This window comes from Durotheca rogersii, assembly GCF_024521655.1.
Source record: "Durotheca rogersii strain YMJ 92031201 chromosome Unknown GGS23scaffold_18, whole genome shotgun sequence".
NCBI classification, from domain to species: domain Eukaryota; kingdom Fungi; phylum Ascomycota; class Sordariomycetes; order Xylariales; family Xylariaceae; genus Durotheca; species Durotheca rogersii.
Window position 1 is genome coordinate 85204 of NW_026251249.1, and position 15848 is coordinate 101051.

The 15848-nt window shown below is 57.9% G+C and overlaps 4 protein-coding genes across 4 annotated transcripts; all 4 read left to right on the top strand.

Moving 5' to 3' along the window:
* Positions 1-970: 970 nt before the first annotated feature.
* GGS23DRAFT_576220 (zf-C3HC-domain-containing protein) lies at positions 971-2930 on the top strand. Its single transcript, XM_051516845.1, has 2 exons — positions 971-1915; positions 2002-2930. Exons 1-2 carry the CDS (start codon positions 1237-1239, stop codon positions 2907-2909), a joined length of 1587 nt encoding a protein of 528 aa, XP_051370024.1. The 5' UTR covers positions 971-1236; the 3' UTR covers positions 2910-2930.
* A 2537-nt stretch (positions 2931-5467) lies between these two features.
* GGS23DRAFT_145896 (heavy metal translocatin) lies at positions 5468-9291 on the top strand. The gene has a single exon (XM_051511301.1). The coding sequence runs from the start codon at positions 5668-5670 to the stop codon at positions 9073-9075; it is 3408 nt and encodes a 1135-aa protein (XP_051370025.1). The 5' UTR covers positions 5468-5667; the 3' UTR covers positions 9076-9291.
* A 1586-nt stretch (positions 9292-10877) lies between these two features.
* On the top strand, positions 10878-11354 carry GGS23DRAFT_598483 (uncharacterized protein; the record flags this gene model as incomplete). The annotated part of the gene is made up of 2 exons (XM_051518790.1): positions 10878-10947; positions 11086-11354. 2 exons carry the CDS (start codon positions 10878-10880, stop codon positions 11352-11354), a joined length of 339 nt encoding a protein of 112 aa, XP_051370026.1.
* A 1203-nt stretch (positions 11355-12557) lies between these two features.
* On the top strand, positions 12558-15511 carry GGS23DRAFT_576260 (GDP/GTP exchange factor). The gene is made up of 2 exons (XM_051516846.1): positions 12558-14718; positions 14781-15511. The coding sequence occupies exons 1-2, from the start codon at positions 13074-13076 to the stop codon at positions 15026-15028; spliced, it is 1893 nt and encodes a 630-aa protein (XP_051370027.1). The 5' UTR covers positions 12558-13073; the 3' UTR covers positions 15029-15511.
* The last annotated feature ends 337 nt before the right edge of the window (positions 15512-15848 follow it).

Genomic DNA, 15848 nt, shown 5'->3' on the forward strand with positions numbered 1-15848 from the left:
GAGAGGTGTTGGGAGAGCGAGCTGAGGCGAGGCAGCACGCGGGACAGGAACACCGCCAGGGCCACGATCAGGAGAGAAGAAACGAGCAGGAATCTTCGAGAGGCTGGTGGTTGCTTATGCGCCTTGGCCGGGTTGGTCTTCATACAGGCGCTGCATCAATAAACGGACAATCAGCTGGGTTGGCCGTCACTGGGTCAGTCTGCGAGTAGAGAGAGCTGGGAGATCATCAGACGTATCCGGTCATGTATCGATGTTGAAGTTGGTCTGGCGTACTGGGTGGGAAGCGTGTGGGGCGGGGAGGTATGGATAATACTTGCTGTGCGGACCCCGCCGATGACAGCACCACGCAGTAGGTACATACTTTAGGTACTTAGGAGGTAGGTACCTGTAGGTACCTATATGGAACCCCCTTTACTGTGGTTCCACGGTACCGTCCAGAGCGCTGTCCGCAGCCCCGAGAGCCTACAGAGCGTCGATCTTCAGCGGCCGGCGTCCCCCCTAGAAGCGCACCTAGGCGCCTACATCAGGTAACTAACCCAACCTAACGGTTCCGCCATGGAGTGAAGGCGGGCAGTCGGCGCCGCCAGCCGGCACCGTTGGCTTCTCCGACGGCCGTGCCCCACGGTACATGTATGTGTGTATACGATACCTTACCTACTACAATTACGAGAGTTATCATTGGTGCTGGTCATCCATTCAGCGCGGGCGGCACCTAGCAGATCTGCTGTCAGGGGGGCCGTAAAGCTGGCTGGGGCGGGAGGAGAGCCCTGGAAAGCAGCGAGTGGGTACGTGCATGACCCCGCGCACCGCGTACCGCGCCCCGTGGCTCGTAAAAGCGGTACAAAAGTTGTGCAGATGCAAAACATGCACAGGTAGGTATAAAGCACCAGCGTGCATCGCAGCAGCGTGGATTATGGAGCGATCGGGGATTGCTTGTATACAGGTACTTCACCTCTCTGTGTGTGTGCATGTATCGACACATAGTCTAGCGTATGGCGCTGTACCTTCTCCATGTATTACAGGTGACGCCTCCACCGACCGGCTTTGGCTGACCGGCCGACCACCTGTGCAGCTTCGTCAACATTCCGGCCCACCTTAGCAATTCGTACCTCCTCTCATCATCAGGTCCCTGAGAATTAATTAGCCTCTTCCGTCGTCTTAGCGGTTCAGGCACAACTCCGGCCATCATCCTACAAATAGCACCCCGATATCTCCCCATTATCCGATTCCAGCGACATGAATGCTACTAAGCGAAAATTCAATGCCCTCCTCCAGGGAATCGGTGCAAAGCCGCCTGCTCCGCTATATGCTACCGACAGCCAGGAGAAGCCAGATCTTTTCAGCTCCTCGCCCCTGAACCGACCTTCCACTCCGACCTTCTCCCCGCAGCTGGACGATACCTCCTCTCCGAGCAAAGGCATGGCCACGACCCCCAGCGACTTCTTGAGCAAACGGCGCCGCGTCGGCCCCGACGCCGCGGTCGAGCCCGAAAAGGGCAGCCCGACTACCGTCTCGAACATCGTGCTGAGGAAGTGGACGCCAGGCAGCAACGCGGCCGCGCCGAGTCGAGAGACGATGAAGCTCCAGCCGCCAAAGTATTGCCCGGGCGACCGCGACGAGCTCATCAGGCGGCTCGGGACCTTCCAGGAGCTCACGCAGTGGACGCCGAAGCCGGATAAGATCAACGAGTTCGAATGGGCCAAGAGGGGGTGGGTTTGTCGCAGCAAGGACTGCGTGCAGTGCACCCTGTGCCGCAAGGAGCTGATAGTCAAGACGAGCAAGAGCGAGGAGGACGGCGTCGAGGTGGCGGTCCTGGTCGACTCCGATATCGAGAAGGCGTTGGTCAAGCGATTTGTCGAGATGATTGTTGACGCGCACGACGAGGACTGCCTATGGAGGAAGCGCGGGTGCGACGGTGAGGAACAACCCATCTATCTGCGCCGTGTGTGGCGGATCGTAGACGATCGACACATCACATCAATACTAATTGCTAAACTACAGATTCTCTACTCAGATTGCCACTGGCCAGCCCGCCGACGGCTCTAGCCTCGCTGCGTGAGCGATACGACGACCTACTCGCGCGCGAGTCTTTTCTGCCATACTTTTTTGACCTGCGGCTACCGACAGATTTCGATCTGCAAGCCACCAAATCCCAGCTGACGCCCACGTTCTTTTCCGACCCCCCACCGCCGAGCACGAAATCTCCCGCTCCCAACGACGTGGCTCTCGCGCTCGCCTTGGCCGGGTGGCAAGGCCTTACCAACCCACGCATCGGCGCCGTGCCCAATTCGGCGACCTGTGCTACCTGCTTACGTCGCCTGGGCTTGTGGATGTTTAGGAGCAGGGAGGTGGACGAGGCAACGAGGCAGATCCTCGTCCCGGCGCCGATGGCCTATCTCGATCCGATACGCGAGCACCGGTTCTTTTGCCCCTGGCGAAACGCCGCCGTGCAGCACAACCCGGGGGCCAAGACGGCAGACAACAAGACGGCGTGGGAGATCCTCGCACAGACGATCAAAAACCACGCCTACCTCCAGAGCCAGGCGGAGAAGAGCACGCGCCGCTTCAAGCTGCACCGGCCCGCGATGTCGCTACCGGCTACTCCAGCCAAAGCAGGGAAGTCTGAGGGAGGGGCCGCCAACTCGCCACTACTCTCGCCGAATACGGTGGACGGCGGCGGCGGCGGCGACGACGAAGACGCGAGCGCGAGGGACGCTAAGGACAAGGAGAGGTGGGCGCGGCTGAGGAGGGTCAAGAGCCTGTTCAACACCAAGAACAGCAAGAAGTTGCAACGCACGGCGTCCCGGCCCGACAGCACGGCCAGCCGCCCCCCGACGGCGAGCTCGAGGCAGGGGAGCGCGCCGCCGCCGGAGACGCCCAAGTCGTTGAAGACGCCCAAGAAGAAGTGAAGGGGGCGATGGAGGAGGAGGAGGGATGGGAGGGAGGACTTGGCAGCGAGGGGGGGGTATTTTCATCACTACTTACGGCGCATTGGAGGGCTGGAGAGGTACTTGAAATATTTTGATGATCGATCTCGGCGTTGGTGATTTGTTCGTGAGAGGATACCCGAGGGTTTTGGATTCCCACGTGTACAGTATGTCTAGAGATACATGGCATGCCTATCTACACTCCCTACCTAATACGAGTAATACATCTACAGCTACGGATCTGAAAACGCGCGGCCGTGAAACTGCGGCGTCACCACCCGGCAGCCACCGAACTTTTCCCACCCTCCCTATCCTGGGGATCACAGGGTCATGGCCATGGCAGCCGCAGCTGATACGTGAGGAGTGCTTACACATGTACTTCTGAGAAATATTGGCGGGTGGCGTGGGTGTTTGGCACCGACACATATCCCTCTCGGCGGACCCAGTTTACAGTCATAGTTGGGGGTACGTAGAGGCGGCGACTATGGGTGGAAAAGAGAAGAGGCGTGTGCTGACGAGCAGGCGGCGCGAGGGGCCGTTATTGCGATGCGCACACGCCGGTGTGGGCGCCGTACTATGCCGGACCACACACGCTCGCGCACGACAAACCTCGTCGGCGTCCTGGTGGGGACTAGCCCAGGAGGACAATATAACGATCGAATGCATCACGGCTAGTCGATTACTCACAGAGCCGTTTCTTCCGTCTCGCCCTGACATGACAAACATCCACCAAGCCTGTCAAGCAAGCCCGACCATCCGATCGATCTAGCCCCCGCCTTGGCAAGCTAGCAAGGTTTTACAGAAATTTACTTCCCGCGCACAAATATCGCAGACACAGAGGGAGGGCGAAAAGGCGGGCTGGTCTAGCGCCGCCCTATCCTGATGGGCGTTCGTCGTCGAGATGCCCGCCTAGCGATAGGCTAGTCACGAGAGTGGCGGCGGCTGGCAACCGACGATGTTCGGCACCGGCATTGTACGTAGGTATGTGCAGCGCACGCTGTGTCGCCGAACCGGGGAGAGAGGATGGGGAACGAACGATACGCGAGAGAGAGCAGCAAGAGAGAGAGCGAGACAGAGCGAGACAGAGAAACCTACGACGTCGTATCGTTGTATCGCAGTGCAACGTGCCTCCCCGGCCAACGGCATCGCGCCCCACGTGCGGCTTTTGTGCGTGGGCATGGGAAGCCTGTCCGGTGCTAGGCACGCGTGTTGCCCAGGCCCCCATCGCCGGTCCCGCTCGCACCCTTTTTCCTCGTCTCCTGCTGCCTTCGCTAGCTGACCACACAATAACCTACTGCGTAGCAAGTCTGTGATGCGTCCCCGAGCCCGTTACCCCAGAGCCGGCTCTGCACCGTCCAATCGCGGCCGCTGCCAGGCCAGGCTCTCGCGCACACCGGCCCACACGGTGCACCCCCCGACTAAGGCCCAGCGCGCGCGGGCTAGATGCCGCTAGCTGCCTCCGATCAGATCCAGACGAGGCGGCGAGCGGCGACACGATGCGATCTATCATGTGCGCGCTGCCCGGTGTCGCTGCTCGCAGCCAACGGCGGCGCGCCGTGGCCGCCACGAACGACGTCGGAACACCTCGCCCCCCTACCTCCCCCCCCCTTGCCCCCTTTTTGGGGTTGCCCGTCTGCCAACTGCGCTATGTTGCCCACCGGCGGCCAAGAGAGAGAGGGTGAGGACGTGCCGGAGCAGGCGGAGGCGAACTCACCGCTCGGGAGTTGCGAGATAAGTGCGTGCCCAGCTTCGAAAGGTGGGCCTGTCAGACCCCCTCCCCCGTCCCCCTCTCAAACCCGGGAAGTGGTAGATGTCACGCGGTGCGTCCTGCGTCTGCGCTGTTTGTGCGTGAACGATAGCGATCGCTAGTTGGGACCATGAGTCTACGTGCACCCAGCAGGTCCTCGGCAGGCTACGAGCTGAGTATGATGGGCCTTCGAGAAGCATCGAACGGGTTCCCCTGGCCTGCCTATTGTAAATTTAATTTCGGGGCGATTTGTAGGTTTCGCAGGAACCACGTCACTGCTCGTGTATACCTACATATATATGAGTAGACTTTGTGTGCCCACCTTTAGCTTTGCGCCGTGTCTCGATATATCGATATTATATATGTCGATATGTGTCAAATGCTTAGTACGCCCGCCATCTCCTCGCCAGAACCGCCATCACCTATCCCAAGAAGGCGATAGAAGCTGCTTCCATCTCAGAAAAGGGGGCAGCACACAAGTTTGTCACTTCCCCCGGGTTTTCGAGGTGTCATTATTAGGGAACCCACCGCACCTCACGCACTGCCTAATATACACTGTCCGCTACCCAACCGACTCAACCTCCTCCTCCTAATACACTCTACGTTCACCATTACTCCACTCCTCTACACTCTCCATCCCACCCAATACAGGTCGAGTAGATCTCTCTCCTCAACTACACGACAACCTATCCCTACGCAAACCACGGCCCCTTCTGTCCCCAAGCTTAGACCTACCAACTCCCCCCCCTGTTCAGGCTGAATTGCTGCCGCTGCGCGAGCCGACGTCCGCCGTTTCCCAGAAGGGAATACCCCGTTACTCCACTGTATCATCCGTCCGGGGTATCCATTAACAGCCACTCCTAGCTCCTCTACCTCTCCGCCTCGTCAGGCCCGGCTACGTCCAGCCGGATCACCAGAGGGCCCAATACTGCATGCGAGCGTCGCATTTTCGATCCGGCCTCCTGAACGGCGGACCGCTCGATCTGTCCAAAAATGGCTCTGTCGCATCCAGCCCTGACAACCTACCTCCTCCTGGACAATCTGCACTGTCCTACCTGTGTCTCCTCTATAAAAGATGTCTTGCTGCGTCTCCCGGGCGTCCATTGGGTGTCCCCCAATGTCGTCACGTCCTGGGTAGCGGTTGAGCACGATCCAGGCGTCTCTGTGAGCCAGATGGCATCCTCGTTAGAATCCGTGGGGTTCGAGGTCTCTAGTATATCCTCGGCGACTGGCGAGGATTACATCACGACCCCTGTGCGTTCGACACCTACCAGCCCCCGTTCCGGCACCGACGGCACGTTAGACCGCATCTCGCACATCTCCGAGAGGTTCAAGGACGCCCAACTGTCGGCCGCAAGGGCTGAAAACAGGAGGAAGCACATCAGCAACTGCAAACAATGTCAGACCAAAGGGCTAGACCCCAACGCGCTCGACACCTCGTGCCTTCTCGCCGAGTCAGACAAGTGTACCAGTCCAATAGAGGAAAAGACACCCGATGACGAGAAGTCGGCCAAGGAGGTACACACGATAGCAAAGCCGCTGGCGGCTGAGGGTGGTGACAATCCCCAACCATCCGACAACAGTGGGCGCAGGTGGAGGGCCTCGATGGCTATCGCCGGGATGACGTGCGCGTCTTGCGTGAACAATATCACCCATAAGCTGAACGACGTACAGTGGATCACCAAGGTCACGGTCAACTTGATATCCAACAGCGGGGTCGTCGAATACACTGGTACCGAGGACGACGCCAGTCAAATCGTCGAGATGATCGAAGACGCCGGGTACGATGCCAATCTCGACCAGATCGCCAATATCGATAGCGAGGAGAGGAAGCCAAAGCAGGAGAGGACGGTAGAAATTCGCATCGACGGGTTCTACTGCGAACATTGCTCCGATAGAGCCGCGAACAGTCTCAAGGGCTTCCGACGAGATCTGAGGGTTATCACAATGCCCACCCGGCAAAGGCCTATCCTAAAGATCGCCTACACTCCCGAGGTCCCCAAGTTCACTATCCGGCGGATCATATCGGCGATCGAGGCCAGCGATCCGGCCTTCAGGGCCGTCATCTACCACCCGCCTACTCTAGAAGAGCGGTCGAAGCAGATCCACGCACGCCATCAGCGGCAGATTCTTCTCCGCGTCATCTTCACCTTGATCGTCGCAATCCCAACGTTCATCATTGGTATCGTATATATGAGCCTCGTCCCCCACCATGACGCGACAAAAATGTTCCTCATGAAACCCTGGGCGCCGGGGATCAGTCGGGCACAAGCCGCGCTCTGTATCATGGCAACTCCCGTTTACTTCCTCGCGGCAGATATTTTCCACCGCCGGGCGGTAAAAGAGATCAAGTCTCTGTGGAGACCAGGAAGCCGGACGCCGATACTCCAGCGCTTCTATCGATTCGGCAGCATGAATATGCTCATATCCCTAGGAACCACGATCGCCTATATCTCATCCATTAGCCAGATGATCGCTGCCGCTGTGGACCGCCCAAAGGAGGTCAACGACTCAAACTTCTACTTCGACTCTGTCGTGTTCTTAACCCTGTTCCTGCTCGTCGGCCGACTCATCGAAGCCTACAGCAAATCGAAGACGGGCGACGCGGTGGAAGCCCTCGGCAAGCTCCGCCCGACTACCGCTATAATTGTCGAGGACGATGCGGGGGAGACGGATCAGGTCGTCAAGACTGACCTCCTAGAATTTGGGGACATTGTCCGCATACCACACGGTGCCTCTCCCCCTTGCGACGGGAAAATCGTACAAGGCACTAGCAGCTTCGACGAGTCCAGCTTGACAGGAGAATCTCGTCTAATAAAAAAGACTCCCGGTGACGAAGTCTTCGCAGGTACTATGAATAAGGATTCTCCGATCCTAGTTCAGATCACCGGCGTTGCCGGTCGATCCATGCTTGATCAAATTGTCAACATTGTGAGGGAGGGGCAAACCAAGCGGGCGCCGGTGGAGAGGGTGGCAGATCTGCTCACTGCCTATTTCGTTCCTTGTGTGACCTTGATCGCTCTCCTTACCTGGCTGATCTGGTTGTCACTCGGCATCTCCGGCGCGATTCCGGGCCACTTTCTCGACGTATCATCGGGAGGTTGGGTTGCATTCTCACTCCAGTTCGCCATCGCCGTCTTTGTTGTCGCATGCCCTTGCGGCCTCGCGCTTGCAGCCCCTACGGCGATATTCGTCGGCGGGGGTCTAGCCGCGAAGCACGGTATCCTCGTCAAAGGGGGCGGCGAAGCTTTCGAGAAGGCAAGTCGGATCGACTGCGTCGTCTTCGACAAGACCGGAACTCTCACCGTCGGCGGCGAGCCGATTATAACGGACTCGAAGCTCTTTTCCGGTCAAGACGACATAGAGGGCGAGCAGCGCGACTCTCTGCTGGCCGGCCTTCTCGCCGTCGAACAAAACAGCAGCCACCCGATCGCGAAGGCTATCGTTTCATTTTGCGAGGCCCATACTTCCGTCCGGGCCCAGGTCACGGTCGTCGAGGAGCTCCCCGGAAAGGGCTTGAAGGCAACCTATACCGTAGGATCACCGGAGGAATCCATGGACATCATCGTAGGGAACGAAGTCCTCATGCGTGACTTTGCGGTTTCGATTTCGCCTGCTGTCGCCACGAAGCTCCAGACCTGGAAGACGCAAGCGAAATCAGTCGCCCTCGTCGCCTTGAAACCGTCCATGATCGTTTCCGGCACCGGAAGTTACTCCATTGCCGCTGCCCTCGCGATCTCTGACCCGATACGGCCCGAAACGCCAGCCGTGATCAAGGCCTTGAAATCGAGAGGCACGGATGTGTGGATGTTATCGGGTGATAACATCGTCACCGCGAAAGCTGTCGCCCTCCGCGTCGGGATCCCGGAAGAAAACGTCATCGCCGAGGTCTTGCCGGCGCAGAAGCACGAGAAGATTACCTGGCTCCAGTCCACGCTTAAAGTCAAGACGGGGGGGCTCGAGCATACAGACCGGCGCGCGACCGTCGCCATGGTCGGGGACGGGATCAACGACGCTCCAGCGCTCGGTGCAGCGGACGTGGGCGTCGCGATCGGATCGGGAAGCGACGTGGCGATCGCGAGCGCCGCGTTCGTGCTGGTGAACAGCAACCTGGCGTCGGTGGTGACGCTTCTGGACCTCAGCGCCGCCGTGTTCCGGCGAATCAAGTTTAATTTCGGCTGGGCGATCGTGTACAACGCGGTCGCGGTGCCGATCGCGGCCGGTTGCCTGTATCCGGTGACGACAAACGGCGGCGCAACGCACATCCGGCTCGACCCGGTCTGGGCCAGCCTCGCGATGGCCCTGAGCAGCGTCAGCGTGGTGCTAAGCAGCCTCGCGTTACGGAGCCGGCTACCGCTGATAGGGTTTAGGATTAGGAAACTGGATGACCAGTCGGCGTGATAAACCAAGAGAGAGGAATGGAAAACGTAAGGGTGCGGAAGAATGTGGGAGGGGAACATACCTAGGGATCGATTTCTACAGAGGCCTAACTGCCCAACATGTGTACATAGCTTAAGAGCGAAGGCTGTGCGACCGGAAAGACACCGAGCCGCAACAGTGACACCTACTCTAGTTTCATTTCACTACCTATCTGAGTGTTCATTGGTGCTTACACACAGTGACGTGTATGGAAGTCGATTCGCCGCGTTGTATCTACTGCGGGCGTTGCTGTAGGTTAAGGCGTAATACTGAGGCTGCTCGACCTAACCGGGGTGGACCGTTGACTCCCCCTTTCCAACGGTCCTGTATTCTTTCCGACCCCAAGGTCCCGTACGAATCGCAATCCTGCCAGTATCAGGCCACTAGGACAGTGATGTAGGGGTTGTGGGGATCTAAATGCCGGCCTTGATCGCGCTGTCACTGGGAGGTTGTATAACCCCAGGACCCCCAAAGTTACATTTTGTTGTGGCGCCAGAGAACGACACGTGAGATAGATATGCTGTGATACCCACGTAGGATTGGAGGTTGATTACGATTAGTTGAGGCTGGCGAGGGACGACGAGCCGTGTCTGTTTTCTATGATTTGCTTTCGATATTCCCACGGATTCAATCACGGAGACGACAATCTTGGTGTTCATATTATTATCGACGAACTGTAGAGATGGTAGATTTTAGGAGAGGTGAACAGAATTTCCAGACGATGAGGTGAGGAATAACCCATTTAGGTGTCCAGAGAGTTGGTGGCTACTGACTCCAGCGGATCTCAGATAGGACATCGTGTAAGCCTGATCCAGGACGACATGATGGGGTCGGTGGCAACAGAGCGTCTCGGCAACAGAGGCAAAGAAAGACCGCCCAATGGGAGTAGATGAATTTCCAATCATCACTATCGACGCCGGCTCTCTGTGGGCTGACGGAGGGTTCCCAGGTTTACTAGCGGCATGAGGGGGGGCGGAGGGGGCAAGCCAACAGAGAACAATCCAACTACGGTTTCGACAAACGGTGTACCTATTTGGTAGGTAAGCCGGCGGTTCAGCCTCATCGCGCAGATCGGTCAGCAGACAGACAGGTGGATGGGTCTGAATGGAGAGAGTCGAGTCCGTCCACGAGGGTCTGGACTGTGGCTTGGGAACGAAGCAATAGTCTCGGTTGATAGCGGCAAGGCAGGGGATAGGACGGGAAGGGGAGTAAGACGGAGCGAGATGGAGTTGAAGAAACAATACCCCAGTCAGCACCACAGGGGGTAATTACAAAGGCTTTGATTGGACGAGGACGTAAGTTCTTGATGGAGCAGAATAAGAAGGCGCAGGTTGGGGAAAGTTCCCAGCTAGCAGCAGAGACCGGCCAATCAGGACAAAGGTGATGACCATCAGCCAGCCCTGTGATGTCAGTGTGAAGGCGGCGGATGGCAACAGCAGCCCAGTTGTCGATGCTCGAGGGAAGGAGGGTGGCAGTCGGGCTCCAAGGTATAAAAGTCTCTCTCTCTCTCTCTCTCTCTGTCTGTCTCTCTTGATGCCTTGCTTCCCAACCTCCAACCTCATCAGATCTGTGTCTACCTACCTGACTCAGAGTCTAAGGATCCCAAGAGAACAACACCACTGACACGAACACCCGCCCCCTGGTCCTACATATTCTGCACGACAAAAACAACACTGTACGACACAAGGCACAAGCACGGCGAAACAAGTTGTCCCCATTTCTATCTCTTGATTCGTGGCGCTCTCGTCCCGTCCTTACCTCGTCATCCTCGAGACACCACCAAGATGGCAACTCAAGTCACTATGGCCACCCCAACCTGCTGCAGCAAGAGCACCGACGGCGAGTGTGTCTGTGGTAAGTCTTGACAACTCTCCAGCCTGCCCATGTCCCATGTTCCGTAACCCAACTTGTCCACCGATCCACTGAGCTCATACCCCAGAGCTCTGCCTCTCTCCTCCAGCAGCAAGAGCTGACGCTACCTTTCCACCGTAGCCAAGCAGGCCACCTGCTCCTGCGGCGAGAAATCCGCTCTCCAGTGCGTCTGTGACAAGGCCGAAGTCGAGAACAGCCTCAGAGGCCCCCGATGTTCCTGCCGTGCCCGCCCTGCTGGCCAGTGCAACTGCGATAACGCCACAACCGAGAACCGCCCGGTCGACAGCGAGGCCTGCGAGTGTGGCTCGCGTCCTGCCGGATCGTGCACATGCGAGCTTGCCGCGGCCGCCGTGAACCCGAACGAGGTCGACTTTACGACCAAGAAATAGAGCAAAGCTCGGGCATGATAACGCGGCAAGGGCTATGGCAGGTAGGAAGGAAGGGTGTCGGTCCGATGGCGGCAGGCCATAGGCAGATAATGATCATGACTATGCCTGGGGTATACGTGTATACGAACTAGGTTCCATAGAGCTACGGTGGCTAGGACTCGGAGTACGGTCGAGCTAGGCTATAGCAAATACGTGAATTCGCAACGCATCGGTCTTGTATTGTGTGCCTCTTGTCTCGTATACCCATCCTCTTGAGTGAGGCACTAGGTGCTAACGCGGCTGACTAGTTTGTTCGCTGGGGCAACAGGATAAGGGGCGCGACGCGACGTGACGCGATGAGGGCATCGTACGATGTCTGTAACGCGAAGCAAACCTCCCGTTAGCACGGCTAAGCACGTAGGTGATGGGCAGATTTGAAGGGAATCGCGATGGAGTGCTGGTCCACAGCAGAGGAGATACAGGGGCATATTTCGTTGATGAACACGCCTATGGGGTAAATTCAGGACTTCGGGGCCCAGCCCGGGAGCGACGGGTTTACCCAACCGTCCAGCCAGCCTAACCAACGATGAAAAAAAAAGAGGGGGTGAGAAGTGTTCTGATTTTACACTTTGGCGTGAAGGTACCTGGTATCTTCGTTCCTGAATCACAGAAATATGAGCACCTGAGATGCCGACTCGATGCGGATAGTAGAAGGTGAAGCGTCAAGCAGTTCAGTCTCGCGGCTGGAATTTGCGACCGGATCAGAAAAGATTTTGCCGGATCTAGGAAATCGGGAGGTCCGGGCGGTGAGGGAGCTATCCTGGTCTGATTTGTCATGGGTCCAGCTCGAGGAGCCAATGGGAGTTATAGGCAAAGCTATGGTGGGTCCGTGTTGTGCGACGCGACCGAAGATAAGTGGAACTTGGTGGACCATGGATTGGGAACGCTAGACCGGATCGGGCGTAGGGCTACTTGGCTAGATACATCTGAGTTGACAAGACGACGGGGGTCCCTCGATGCGCGAGTACGTCCTGGGACAGTGGAATGTAGCGTGCTCTGTGTGTACCTGAGGCTCACATACTGAGGTACCGACCATGTACTCCGTACTGATCTGCCCAACGGACCCTAGACCTCAGAGGTACGTACCCAGCCAGGATCAGGGGCCTCGGAAAAGTACCCAAGTACCCTGTCAGCAGCTTGGCCGTTTTTGGCAGCCTTGGGCACCTGAGCACAATAGTACATAACAAAAAATTCCACCTTGGAGCGCGTCTCTTCTTCCCTCCTCGATCATCTTCTCATCCGCACTCCTTCTACCACGAAAACAGTTTCGCGCTCTTTATCCTCACTTGCCAGCTCGAGTACAGCCCTCAATTGCACTTGAGCCGGCTCCATCAAATAACCCTTCGAATTGCCAATTGGCGACGAAACACCGAGTCCTCTATCCCTTGTCCCCTGTGGGATATCTATCCATCCCGTGTCATCTGCTCGGGGAGAGCGAGACGCGATCTTGCCGTCTTCTAACCCACCTGGCTGGCGAAACATCTGAGTCACGCATACTTCGCTCCTCACCTCATCAAGCACTCCATCCGGAACTCTGACACTCTGGTTAGAGGCTGCGGCGCAAAGAGCCGTCGATATCAATCGCCCACCCATCATCCATCCCCCATTTTTTCCCTCCTTTCCCTCTCACCCCTCGCGCGGGTATCCCAACCTATATTCCACACCAGACACCGATTCCCGATGCCGCCGAAAGATAACAAGGACGCCAAGGCGCCTGCGCCGGCTAAGAAGGCTACGGCCAAAGCAACGGCAGCAAAAGCCGCAGCGCCCAAGGCGCCAAAAAGCAAGAACGTAAAGACGGAATCTAAGGCAGCGCCCCGAGCGGGTCGCAGAGCAGCCGCGACCACCGTAGCGGAAGCTGAGCCCAATCCCAAGGCGAAGACTGGTACTACCAAGGCTCCCGCTAGGCGTCAGAAGAGAGAGCCAGAAGTCAATGACCAAGGCGACGAATCCATCGACAACAGTGGCGCGGTCGAGGCGACCGCCGTCGATGGCGGTCGCGGCAAGGGCCGTTCCAAAGTCTCCAAAACGGGCGCATCCAAGACTACCAAGTCCAAACCAGCCACCTCCAAGGCCGCGCCCAAGCCAGCCGCATCCAAACGCAAGAGAGACGATGAGGATGAAGATCTGGGCGAGGCGCCTCAGGCAAAGAAGTCTCGTAGTGAATCGGAGCAGCCGGCAACCAAAGCGGTGCCAAAGGCGACGGCACGTCACATACCAGCTTTGCCCCGAGGAGTGGGCAAAAGAGGCACGCCCTTCAACGAGGTGCCAAACAAGGAGTTCGACGTATTCGTCTTCGGAGAAGGCTCGTCGGGTGAGCTTGGCCTCGGAAGCAAGAAGTATGATGGGAAGCGACCTATCGATGTGAAGCGACCTCGCCTCAACCACAACCTCAAAGGCGTCGTCAACATTGCTTGCGGTGGAATGCATGTCGTCGTCCTAACCAGCGACCAGCAGATCCTCACTTGGGGAGTCAATGACGACAAGGCGCTGGGTCGCGATACTTTTTGGGAAGGTGGCACTCGTGATATAGATGCCTCGGAAGACGAGGATGACGACGATGACACTGGCATGAACCCGCTCGAGAGTACCCCTGGCCCGGTCAACCTCGACATCCTGCCCGAGGGTACGAAAATCGTCCAGGTCGCCGCTACCGACTCTGCGTCTTTCGCCCTGACCGACGACGGTCGGGTTTACGGCTGGGGCACATTTCGAAGTTCCGACGGCATCATCGGTTTCAGCGAGCAGACGCGCATCCAGGAAACCCCCGTGATCGTCCCAGATTTGAAAAATATCACCAAGCTCGCCTGCGGTTCGAACCACGTTCTCGCCCTTGACTTGGACGGAAAGGTCTTTACTTGGGGCAACGGAGGCCAGTATCAGCTGGGCCGAAAGCCGCTGACGCGTCACGGTGGCCCTACCACCGGACTTCGTCCGCAGTCGTGCGGCAAGTTCTCCAAGAAGCACCGAGCCGTTGGCGTGGGCGCCGGCTCGTATCACAGCTTCTACATCGATACCGACGATCAAGTGTGGGCGTGGGGTCTGAATAACTATGCGCAGACCGGAATCGACGCCGGCACCGGAGAAGACGACGCCATGATCCTCCAGCCGCGCGTCGTCGAGTCGTTAGGACAGTACAAGGTGTCGCAGGTGGTCGGCGGCGAGCATCACTCGGTCGCGTGCACGACGGACGGACGACTCCTTACTTGGGGACGAGTCGACGGCCACCAAGTTGGCCATAGAGCCGCGATATTCAACAAAGAGAACACCGTGTCCGACGACAGCGGCAAACCCCGAATTCTCCTACACCCTACACCCATTGAAGGTATGCCCCAATAGCTCCTCTCGCCCACTGGTGGACACATGAGCGCTGACAATAGTCTTTAGGAATCCATGCTACCTTTGTAGCCGCCGGTACCGACACCAGTTTCAGCCTCGACGATGGCGGCAAAGTGTACTCGTGGGGCTTCTCTGCGAACTACCAGACCGGCCAGGGCATAACCGAGGACGTCGAGGTGCCTACGTTGATCGACAACAGCGCGATCCGCGACCGAAAGATCGTCTGGGCGGGTGCAGGCGGCCAGTACTCTATCGTGGCGGCGGAGAAGGGCGAGGGCCTCGTCAACGGTCACTAGGCCGCCAACGAGGGCATTTCACAGCGACAGAAAAGAACGAGAGACAGAGGGGAGGAGAGGGAGGGAGAAACAAAAGTAGGTTGGCATTCTCGGAATGGCGGCGTACGTGAACGGAACGAGACCTTGTATTATATAAGATTTGCATTTGACGGAGGGCCCACGCTCCAGAAAGGCTGGAGCTGTCTATACACATAGGTCTCGCCCAGAGGCGGAGCAACACTCGCTCCCTACGGATCGGGCGTGACTACGATAGCGTGAGGGCGAAGAGGGGAGAGGCGTCTAGCCCCTACTAGGGGGTTTAGGGCGGACGCTCGCGATCGTGTGTTGGCCATAATAATAGACGTTTGCCGGGACGGCATCAGCAGCAGGGTACCTCGGTTTTGTCACGCACGATACCCGGAATCACGTCTTGGGATGGCCAGTCAGGTAGAGATAGGCAGCGCAAGGGGGGATCAGTGATAAGACACACGACTCATATTTCGCTCTTCCTGACGTGACTGCGGGCCCGCGGGGTTGAAAATACCCGAGTGTGATCAGGGCTCTCTACGTGGAGAGTGACGCCGGTCTCGATCGGCTCGACACGGATAGGCTGACAGTGACGGATGGCGCCCCCCCCCCCCGGTACTTGAATTTGCCTTGCCGTCACCGGCACGCAACAAGCCGAGAGAGACGTTACCCAAAGCTTGAGTTACCCTAAGGGCTTGAACTGGAGAGGTCCGGGCTACTCGGGCGGACGGGAGGGGGGGGACACAGACAGGGATGAATGGGCCGAATCACGACGTGCGAGAACCGGCGGGAGCTGTGTAGCTGTGTAGCGCCT